Here is a 12,973-nt window from a genome sequence, read left to right as displayed (position 1 = left end):
TAATAATGACTTTACAACATTTTTAAATTGGGTTTTCATATATTACCTACCGACCTATTCAATTTGTTAATAACAACATGATGAATTTAAATAAAATTTATATAGATACTTCAGTACTTCACCATTAGATACGTTTATAATATTATTATGATAATTTATTTGTTGTATAGTATTTATCAGGTAATAAATTAATAAATTATATTTAGTATCTATTTTCTTTATTTAAAAGTTAAAAAAAAAACCATTAAATATATATTATTATATCTTCCACTGATATTTACGTTTCATTCTGATAGAATTAAAAAAACTTATACAAAATGTACCACGGAGATCTGACAAATGAAATAACTTTTGTTCTAATCAATATTTTTAAAACATTTTTTTTAAATATAATTCATAGACACCTGCGATACAATTTTACATACATTTTTATTTTTTAATATTGAAAATAAAAAATTTAAAATTGATGAAAAAAATTTCCGAAACATTCAATATAGCTAATTTGTAAATCTAATTTTGAGAAAAATTTATATAGTAAACAAATGTATTTAAGTCAAGTAGCTGATTTTTATAATTTTTAAAAATATTTTCTTTGAACATTTTTAGGTAAATACCTAAAATTTATATTTTTTGAAATTATAATGTTTCTAATATAAACTAGATCGTAATTTATTAAACGAGAATATTTATATTTATATTTTTTTGTTAAAAATCAGCCATTTGACTTGAAAATTTAATACAAGGCTCCTAAATATTTTTACAATAGCAGTTGAAAAATATTAAAATGCATATAGGCACGATTTTTTTTTTATAAGCATTCAAAGTTTGAATTTTGACAAAATACATAAATCAAAAAACTTGGCAAATTATTTTAAGATATAAATTCATAAAAAAATGTCTTTTTAAATCTAAGATTTGAAAATTTACAATAATCTATAATATATTCTAGATAGATAAACCGTCTCCACTCAAAATCGTTTGCCGTATACAATGATATAATATCATTGGATTCAAATTTAATTCCATCCATTACAGTTACCCACTTGTAACCTACTGTACATTAGAGTGACATCCACAACTTACCCGCATTTAATTTTCCTGAGTATATCGTAAGTAGGTATACAAAAATTATTCTTTTCAAATAAATAAAACATACTAAAACAATGTTATTATTAGTTATACTTAAGTAATTTATATGCATTTTCTTTTTTGTGTGAACAATACGATTTTAAAGCTAGCTGCTATAACATAACAGTTTACATTACAGGTATCAGACATCAGAATTAATTTAAATATAAACACGGTTATCTATCATATCTAATAACTACCACTTAATTCACTATTGAATTGATTCATAAAATGAGCTTTAGCCCTTTAGAGCGAAGAGTACATTCACCAAAAAGTCAACACAATTTCATTTAGATTTTAAATTATTAATAAAAAATGTAATTTTAATTAAAATTATGGATTTATGGACTTGCCACATAAGCATTTTCATGACCTAACACCATCATTTGATCTGCCGTACCTACAATTATGATGATAAAATCATAACACGAGAAAATTATTTAATAGACTAGGCTTAATCAAAATGCAAAAACAATAAGATCATAATAAAGAAATTTGGATGTAAATATGTTTATGAAAGATAAAGTTATCAATTCAGACTTTAGTGACTATGAGGTAATTGCAGCCCCATCCTCATATAGATTGGATTCAAAAATAAGTTAAAACATGTAATTTAAATTTCAATAATTTAATCGACACGTGACATACCTATATAATTAAATTTTAAATTGTCTATATTAAAAAATACTTTTACCTATAATCCGAATGAACAATAAATGTTTTATGATGTAATATAATGTAATGCCGGTAAGTACCAAAATAAAAAATCCAAATAACTAGTTCCTGCTGTATTGTATAGGTTTTAACGAGTGTATATCGTGATTGAGTAGGTCACTGCCATGGCTGTGGTTATTGTATTTTTTATTATTTGAATATTTTATTATATAAATCTATTTAAAAATATGAGGTATTTGAGTCATATTATTTTATTATTTTAATAAATATTGTCCTTTTTAGACGAAAATGTTTGAATTGTTTTTTGAAATGTTTCTATCAGTTATTGTTTAATAAACAGCCGACGGAGTCAACATAAAAAATTATTTGGCGTAATTGATAGCCGGCGGAATTGATATTAAAACGGCGGAGTCGATAGAACCTCAATTCATTGTATACGAAAAATGCTATATTTTAGGAAAGAAAACATGTGGAGTGGACCATTTATTTCCAAGAATAGTATGTTTTATATTATATTTGAATAATTAGATATTAATATTTTAAATTTCTTATAAACAGTAGGTTGAACAATTTTTTGTCAAAAATATTGCATACGTATGACATTTAAGTTAATTATGTACATAATAACATAGTAATAATAATAATATATGAGGTACACAACCTTAAGAAAAAATAGATTTAAAATGTTTATAACAGCTTTAAGAAGGTTGTTATTTTGAAAATTGTGGTTTTATTCCTTTCTGAATAAGATGCAACGAAATAAAAAACTAAATATTATGTAAAATTTGTGTTGCGAAAAATTCCCGATTTACTGCTGTTTTGTTAGGTTTTCTAAAATATTTAAAAAAGAACTTCAATTTTTCTGTTAAAAGTACTTGGAAATTTAAAGTTTGCTTCCTCAAAAATATCAATTAGATTAGTTTTTATAACTAGCATAAAATATATTGAATTTTAAAATCAAATCAAAAGTTTTATTACAAATAAATCGTACGTCGTTGTTAAATCCATGCATTCATCGCTCCACTAGTTAAGAATCTAAATTTGTATACGCCATATTACTACTAACTTATTAAAAATCAAAATTATGAAAATACTAATATTGTAAAACCAATATCAATCATTGAAATAGACAAAAAAATATTCAATTTTTGTGATTCAAAATCAAAACTAAAATTATGTGCAAGATCCTATGCAGCCGGTAAGGGTTGAAAAATAAGCTATTAGAATCTATTGACATAATTTTTGTTGAAAACTTTTGGTCAATTAATTTTTGAGCCAATAGTAGAAAAAAAATCTTATTTATATAAACTCAGATAACCTATCTTTATTTTAACTATGATTTTGTTTCTTGAATTTCTAATAACTTATAGATTAGGTACTTGATTAAAATTCAATGTTTTGAATTAAATGTTGGTTTGTTCTCACTTAGTGTTACGTAAATTTTTTTTTTCAAAAAGGTTTGTATATTTTTTTTTAGATAATGAATGTTTACTATCAAAATAATTAATCTGTACTTATATATATATTATATTATATTATACAATTTACATATTTTTTTATTAAATTTATATACAGGGGTAAATTTTTAATGACACCATAGGTACAATGAGAAAGAACACGTAACGCCTCCCAAAAAAATATTTCAGAGGCCATCATATTCAACAGCATTGTATATCATGTTTAATAAATATTGTATATTATATTATTATATTATTATATTATTATGAATATTATATATTTTTATAAGCGAACAAATCTACTGGTTGAATTTTTTTTATTAATCTAAAACTTTTTCTTTTCGTTATATTATTTCAATGCACGTAAGTATTATTTGTATTAAATTATTAAACTGGGATTTTTTTAACTAGTTGCTTTCTATATTGGAGATGTTTTATAGGAATGTTGCGGTCGGTGAAGGACCCATAATAATAGGTTTTATCTGACGCTGATTTTGATTTCTTAGATTGTTAAAATAAATTAAACACGGAAATGATCTGAATTTCAATTAACTGGGTCAAGGTGGAAAGAATACCGTAAATTATTATACCTAAACATTATATGTCTATAGAATTGTTTACTTTAAAGTGACTTAAGCACATCACAATTAATAATAATTAGAGCGCGGATTTCTATGCAATTGCATATTTTTTTCCTTTTAATATTTTTGGATTGTTGTCAGTTATGTCTACGAATCATCATAATTTGAAGCGAATGGTGAATTTTTTTTTTGCATATTCTGCATATTTTAAGGTTATTGTATATTTTGGCAAAATTCAAAATTTATTGCATATTGAAGCGAAAATTTAAAAATATGTATAAAATAATATTTTGTCAATAGAAAAATTAAAACTAAATTTCATAGTCACTAAATAATAATTTATGTATATATTTATTTAAACCTTTATAAGATAAATAATCGATTACGACGTAAAGTAATGCTGTGTCAGTCGGTTATCGACATACCACTCGACATTCAGTTACATCGGTTAGGTAGCTCGAAGATCTTTATCAAGACCCAACAATACTAAGTTGCTTTAAATATGCCACAATAACTTCGTTTGACGTCGAACGTTCGTTCTTAGTCTTTAAAAATATGTTAACCGATAAACGACACAGCTTCACAGAAGAAAAACTTGAAATGCATATGATTATTCATTTTAATAATGAATACAATTTTAAAAATAAATTAAGGTTTTCAAAAAATTCCCTTAATTTTTTTAATTAAGTATTTCAATAATTAATTATTATAAGTTTTACTATAAATTTTAAATAAATAAAAATGTTTGCATATTTTTTTTACATATTTTCATGATTTTGACTGCATATTTTTTACATATTTTCATGATTTTAACTGCATATTTTTTGCATATTTTCATGATTTTAACTGCATATTATATGGCATAATTCGATACTTATAAGTGCATAAAAATCCACGCTCTAATAATAATGAATAAACTTCATTTTTTCAAGCAGCCTGTCTAAAAACTTGCAGTGTAGTATCGAAAAATTATTAAAATATTGCACCATCCCTTGTGTTAGTAGTTGTTGTTTTGACTTTTGGTATAAAAATAATATTTTTAAAGTGAACATCCAATAAGCTCCACAAATCGCAACAAAAAACTAAATCTAAATTTTTACTTGCTCATATAACATGTTTTTTGTATTTTTGTTCTAATCAGCATAGAGTATTATCTACAACCACTAAATTTAACGAGTATCAAACAAATTACACCTTTACGCTGTGGAATGATCACCACCACTAGCATCAAGTATTTAAGTATATATATTTTTTTTCTAAGTTGTTCATTTTGATAAAATCATTTAATAATTTGTGTTTTAATATGGATCAATGTCTTATTTGTTTTACTGATTCATTTTCATAGAAAACAATCTTGTATACATATTAAGCACCTTAAAAATATAAATATTTTATAGTATTTACTTTAATTTTTTTTTATTAGTATATATATTAATTAAAAAATAAATTTATGAGGACGTTATATTCGAATTGTGTTGTCTCTATCTTACAAGTGCGTAATGAGTAAATTGTATGCTCAACAGATTACGTTTAGCTCCGTTATTTTAAAAATAAAAGTAAATTAACCACTTATAAGATTTATAAGTAAGATTATTATTTAAACGAATTCATGGGCTTTTTATTACATTTTAATTTTCAAGCGAGTTATAAAGTATTTTAAAATTGTAAATTGTTTGTATATCTTAAAATACTTAAAATTTACTTCGAAATTAAAAAATAATAAAAAGCCCACGAGGTCGTCTTAATAATACTCTAACCTTTAAATTGTATAAGATGTAAATTAATTCTAATTTTTAAGCTAACGAAGCTAAACAAGATCTGCTGAGCGTAAAATTTGTTATATTACGTACTTGTAAGACAAATACCACACATATACGGGTATAACTTTCTTTTAATACGTCGTATTTAAATGTTCACAAAATTAATTCAATAAGTCAATAAGATTATTATTATAAAACCTATTTTATATTTTTTTAATTAAGTTAACTGACGTAGTTATCCCTCCCTAAAATATAAGTCTAAATTATAAAACAAATAATAATTTGGCATTTATTTATAAGTTCACACTGTTATTGAAAATAGGATTTTTCAGTTTGTTATTATATTTAATTTTCTCAACATTTTGAAGTCATTTATATTATAAGCTATAATTTTAACGCTTATTTATTATTAACTTACTGTACTCTGAACAAAGTCCACGGGTGGTGGACTGGGATAAAATGAAGCTAATGCTTTTGTTTCTCGTTCCAAATCGTCGTCTTCGCCTAAAGCAGATTTCCGTCTCCTCATAGAGGGTGATGAAATTTTCGCAGTTTTCCCTACAGTCATGTTTGATGTCTATTTTTTTAAATTATTTAGTTTTTATTTTTATTTTTAGTTCACAAGACAATTTTATTAATTTTTGATAACACTGTGTCCACATATAAGTACTGATGACTGTGCGTGCGACTATTTGGCATGAATACACTGTGCACAAAAAAGGGAGTACAAATTGAATAATAACCTTAAATTGGACTACACTGAAGCAATGATGAAACCTACGCCCGTTACTTTACAGGATAAGCTGTAAGAAGGATATACAAAGTCTGCCATTAAAATATATTAAACGTCACAATCGTCTAGATAAATAAATGTTATATAGCTGGTTACGCTTGGCTTACACGCAAAATACTATATAACTAATAAATATAATAGCACCTACTCTATAACTACTCTGTTTCTTTAAACAACGTCACTGTGTTTTATCTTCTCTGATAATAACGATTATGGGTAATAAAAAATTGATTCTGAACCGGTATTTAGTGATCTTTGTTTGAAAATCAAACTAAATCTTTAGCAAACATAATATGAATTAGAAAACAGAATAATAAACTAATTAACGCATGTTATGTTACTTATTTGATATATAGGTATACTAAGGTACCTACTTTTTTAGTACACATTCAAATTGAGGTTATTGTTGATTAGTATATAATGATTAATAATAGTATTGTGATTATTAATACATTAAAATATAATATATGCAATATTCATGAAGTCATAATATATTTTTATTATATTTTTATTTTTTCATTTTAATAAGGTTCATTTATATTTTGTTATTTATATCTAAATCGTATTGTAATCATAAAAAAAAAATATTCGATTATCTGAAGCATGATTATCTTTGCATGAACTAAATTAAATTGTCGTCAAGATTACGACATCCCGTAGGATTATAATCTTAAAACGTGATCTAAAATCTGTACGTGGATACGATTAATTTAGTAAGGATAGTAGCGATATTATACTCTGTACATTATACTCTGTACATTATATAGAAAACATTAAATAATATAACCTTGTTATTTGAGACTGTTTTAATATACATAAACATTTTTATGATATAATTCAAATAAATCTATTAAGGTATATTACATTTATTTAATAGTGGTTTGAGTATCTACGTCATACAAATATGTCCTGATTATTTATTTATTGTTGCAGTATTATTTAAACACACGACAATAATGCAATTTGTGATTTTAATTAGTTAAGCTGAATAGTAAACTTTTATTGTAATTTTCATTAAAAACAAAGGTGGCCAAGTTAATGAAAATAATTCAAGTTAAGCTAAGTTAAGAGGGCACGTGATCGTAAAGTTAAAAGTTAACAGTTAACAAATAATAAATTTAACTCGATAAGTTAAAAGATAATATGGGAAAAAATATTAACTTAACTCAGTTAAAAAAAAATTAATCTATATTTTTAAATTAGTACCTATGTAAATTACATAAAGAGTGGCTGTATCTATCTTATTTTATAAAATACATATATCAATAAACGAAATTATTTTTCTAAGAAAAAGATCAGAAATGTTTGTGTTCTTATAGTATTGAATTATTTTTATTTTGTATTAATATTTACGTATATACAAAAAATTTTTAAATGTTTTTTACCTGATTGATTATTTTTAAATCAACTGAGAAAAGCTAGTTTATTTCAACTGTCAATTAAACTAGTGATGTTCAAACTAGGTTAGAACTAGGTTCAAACTAAGTGAATTTAACAAACTCGTTAAGTTAAAATGTTAAAAATAATTAAGTTGTTTTTAATTAGTTAATGCACCCTACTTTGATTAAAATTAATTTAGTAGTTTAAAATATGACTTAATAAAAATAAAATATTTAAGGGGAAAAACAGATTTAATAAAAGGTTGTTTGCAATTTTATATATTTATGTAAACAAATTTTATTCCATATTTATGTATAAAAAATATAATTTAAAAATCACATATTACCAACATATATCTATAATGTATAATTAATATGAGATATTAACTACTTACATATAAATATTATTAATATAACCAATAAAAGTTAATTTAAATTTAAAAATAATGAAAATATGTATTACAAAATAATTTTTTTTGTATGATGTATAATATTGAGTATAGTTGAAAATTATTCTTCAACATTTATTACACTTAAAATTAATATATAATTATAGACAAACACACAAAAATGTATGCTATCAACAACTGAACAGTAGGTAATATTATTATTTATTTTAATTACACACATTTTACTACATGGACGTCTATGTGTATGCGTTCGTGTACAATGAGGCGCGCTTATTATACATTTTTTTTTCAAGATTTTTGAATTTTATGATTCTATATATTTATTATTTGTTCAAGATACTTTCAAAATTATGATCCTCCTTTCATATAATTTGGTTTCAAATTTACCAAATTTGGTACTTATGTATATAACTGTGACGAATAAATGTTTCAATTATTGAAATTTAATAGTTAGTACCTAGTTTAAAGTTTAGTGCAGTGGAAAAGTGTAATTGCAAGGGGATTCAATTTAAAATCTTGCTCAATTTTTAAATTTACACAAGGTTCTAAACTTTAATCACTTATTAACTAAACAATAATTTGTTTAAATTAAGGTATTGATACATCAAATTCTATTTTTATCATAATTTATTGTAATTAATTTTGAATTAAAGTAATTTGAAAATTAACGGTTAATTATTGGCTTCAAGTTCAGTGTAATAACTAGGTACACAATATTAGTAGCAATATTAATTTCCTATATTAACGTTTATAACAAACATTTGGTTTGGAATTTTAAGAATTAAATGTATGGAATAAATTAATAATAATTATCAAATAATTATCTGTTTATAAATGTTATTGTTAAAAAAAAAAAATTGTTGCTAATATTTATATTACGTGCATACTAAAAGTAGCATAATGTTTTGTTCACCAATATCAAATCACATAGTATTATCACGTAGTATTATAATTTGGATTATTTTGTGTTATCATAATATTTTATAACACTTACTATGTTAATTTCAATCGACTTGATTCGAAATGTAACTGTTTTTTATCTAGTTGAGTTGAAAAAAAAAACATAACTACACATTTATTCTAACTTTTATTTTTATTTACAAATCTAAAATACTGAAGTATAAATATAAAAAGTCTCTGATTAACTTAACCAATAGTGGAGTAGCTTAAACATTTGAATAAACTTATGTTTTCCTCCATATTTTAATGATTGCAACAATAACTTAACACGTAAAAATCGTGCTAATACGTTTGTAATTATAGATGTAAGTAATATTATTCTCACGATTATTTGTTTTTGTCTATTGATTTTTACCGATTCAGATCATACAGACATAAAAACTCAAGGTCAACTATAATTTTCCATTATATGTATATACATAGTATGACTAATAACATGTTTATAGGTAGGACTTTTAAATATAAATAATTTATCATGCGATTGTATCAGATTTAAGTAATACTCCAAGTTGAAATTGTATTATGGATCTACTATCGATATTTCTCAGTTAGCAATGATGACACTTTAAGGTTGGTATTGTTGGTAACATTTTCGATTCGTTTAATTTGGTGGGATGTTATTTTTGTGGAAAACCAGTACTCATATAGTGTTTAAAGTGTTCAAACAAATACCTAATGATTTAATAAAAACAAATATCTTACTTTCAATATGTATTACTTTTTCGTAATTTGAATGATAATTTAAAATTATATAAATAGGTATTATGATTGATTTGGTTTTTATTCAAATATCAAATAAATGTATTTTATAAATTATTGGGTTGATAATGAGAAAAATATTAAATTTGTTAAGGGCTTTAAATGTACGTATTTATGATGTATAAAAAAAATTCGAGAACATACAAAATATTTACTTGTCACATTTTTGGGTTGAATGCCGGGTTATTAATAATACATTGTATTCATTTCATACTGTATAATAAAAACCATTTTAATGCAGTATTAAAAATATATAAATATTTCGAGATTCTAGAACAAAGATATAATTATAATTGTAAATCAGAAACCAATCAGGAAATAAAAACAATTTCAAGAACAAGTTTTATCGAACCTGCAACTATGAGGACTAACACTCTTATCTAGGCTTGTCTACTCAATTTTTAAGGCAGATTCCGTATGTAAATTTAATATGTATGTATTATATTACACGTGAGTAATTAATCATTTAAAATTAAAAAAGGAGCCTGCAGTTATACTTAATGTACCTATAAATTTATTACATATGAATTTCATTAAATTGCAAATCGTTAAGTTGCGTAGGCTTGTAATCTGTATAAGAACTAAAAGTACCTACAAATATATATAGCAGTCAAAACACATAATTAAAACATTTAAAAATAATTTTATTCAAATAAAAATGTACAACTATACTATTTAAATGCAATGATGTAAATTGTATGCGATCTAAACAAATATTATTAAATATTCTTATAATTGGAGTAATCTGCAGTTGGACAGTATTTACTTTAGGTTTAGATACAGACACACGATTACCGAAGAATAAAGAAAATCATTTGATAAATGTGAAAATTAAGTTTGTAGAATACTTACCTAAATGTACAATTTAAAAATAAATAAATAATTATATATATTTCATTGTTATTGAATAAGCCACCATTTCTAAAAAAATTTAAATAAGCATATTATAGGTACTCGATTACACCAAGTAATTAACTGCTTATAAAGTAAATTACTTTAAAGATAACCATGATTACAATGTTGTCATACATCTATAATGTTCGGTCATTAACCACGGGTACCAACAATACCATGGATAAAAAAATACTACACTATATCCGGTTTACCTATTATTCGGCTGGAGCAAAATAAAACTTTAAATAAAAAATCAAATAACCAGTGCCCTGTAATCATTTCATGTTATGTTTGCATATTAAACAAAAAAGATTAAATGCTAGTGTCTTATCGTGTGCTAAAATTCAGTTCATTATATTCTGTTGATCGTGATGCCATCGAAGGCTGAAGATATCTAAATATTAAAATTGTTTAGATTACTAAGACTAACCATATTTAAATATTTTATTCGGTTTATTTCAATTAAGTTAAACATTTATATAAGGTTTTAAATCAATGATATAATAATATAATAATTAATAGTTAAAATACATTTGAATGCAATTTACTACTAGCATAAAAGTAGAATCTATAAAGCTTCAAAATATTATTTTTCCATTTCTAGTTTCCTGATTTTTAAAAAGTAAATAAAATTCAAAATCAGATGCCACAATAAAATTTTTATTTAATTGTTATGAAGGCATTGTTCATTAAATTAACACAAATTCTACCAGATGTAATTCCTGTATCAATAAGTTTTTATTCATTTTTAACATTTTGTTTTCACATAATATGATTTGAAATCTACAATTTTACCTCTGAAAATTACGTCAAAATTTATTTTATTTATTGTCAATTAAAGTTGAACACAGATTATAATTCTTGGTAAGTACTGACTAATGAGTTGCTCGTCCTTGTGTTGTCGATTGGTAAGCACAATTATGGTCACCAAGATGGCAAGATGTTTTAAACAAACAATATATTTGTTCGCAATTAAACTTTATTTTGTGTCTACCAGTAAATCTTTTTGAAGTAAGTAATCAACTACCGAATTGCGCGATTGTCATACAAAATCAAGTAGGTACATATTTTAGTTTTAGTTGTTGGGTATTTAATATACTATAATATACCTACGAATTTTAACAAGGTTACTCATGCTAATATTATTGAAATAGTTTATAATGTATTGTTAAGTATAATGAATAGACACTAAATAGTAAAAATATAAATATTTATGCAAAAATCTATTGAAAAATGTATATTACTGGGTATAGTGTAGCAAATGATAATTCTTAAATTTAAAATTGTAAAAATTTACGTATAGTATAGACATTGATTATTAATTCTAAAATTGAAATTATAGTTATAAAATTATCTATATCAGCTATCAACAAATAGTAGATCCATAAAATATAATTAATATCCAAATTACCTATATATCTATACAAAGATGAAATGAAAATCGATTTTTTTAATCACCACAGTAATATTATGTTTATAATTTATTTTTAATTATTAGCTAGTACCAATTATTAGACTTATTATTCTACATACATATATATATATATTATCTACCTATTGTACCTGCAGGCTATTATAGTAGGCTCCTAACTTTTAACAAAAACTAACGATCATATTATTTATTTATATATGCAGTTTTAGATCTTGCCGGCAGATGTACTACCAAATGTAATTGTTTCCGGCCGTATAATTTCTATTGGCTGAACAGCATATAATACGATTTGCCTATATTGAAATACGTGTTATAATTTAACGTATCTATATTATACCATTTCTAAAAAAATGTTTGCCTATTGCCACAAGGTAGCAGTCGCCAACACTGTCAGTTGGGAGTTTACCAATTGCGCTTAAAATGACCTTTTAATATACCAATTGCGCTCTGTCTTTTTTGGGTCGATAGACCTATCGCGCTCAGTATTCGATGCCCACAGTATGGGAGGAAATGTAGAGGTTGATGATATGTAATTTTCAACGATATAGTCAGTGAATTTAGTAACATTTGAATTCGTTGACTGAATTGTCATTAATTCATTTATAAAAACATCCTCCACTTCATAGTGTGGAAAAAGTGACAAACCAAATATTAAATGTAGCCATTTTCCTATTTCAGAATCTGTGTTTTTATACTCAGTTTGTAGTCCACATCTTTGGATATTCCTCCACCAAGCTTGTGTTAA

General features: G+C 24.0%; 1 protein-coding gene across 3 annotated transcripts in view; it reads right to left on the bottom strand.

The window, feature by feature from the left end:
• Positions 1-12,973, bottom strand: part of ClC-a (chloride channel protein 2) — a 37,549-nt gene that overhangs the window by 13,077 nt on the left and 11,499 nt on the right. For 2 of the 3 annotated variants that reach the window (XM_089224882.1, XM_089224884.1), the window contains exon 1: positions 6,020-6,497. The exons of the other annotated variant lie outside the window; for it this stretch is intronic. In XM_089224882.1, the coding sequence (XP_089081008.1) occupies positions 6,020-6,169 (150 nt within the window). In that variant the 5' untranslated portion in view covers positions 6,170-6,497. Of the gene's footprint in view, positions 1-6,019; positions 6,498-12,973 lie in introns of those variants that run through there. 3 annotated transcript variants of the gene reach the window in all.

The sequence above is a fragment of the Diuraphis noxia genome, unplaced genomic scaffold (assembly GCF_037042655.1).
Source record: "Diuraphis noxia isolate RWA-SAM2 unplaced genomic scaffold, SU_Dnox_SAM2 contig0003, whole genome shotgun sequence".
Classification (NCBI taxonomy): Eukaryota; Metazoa; Arthropoda; class Insecta; order Hemiptera; family Aphididae; genus Diuraphis; species Diuraphis noxia.
This window is presented reverse-complemented; position numbering and strand designations above follow the sequence as displayed.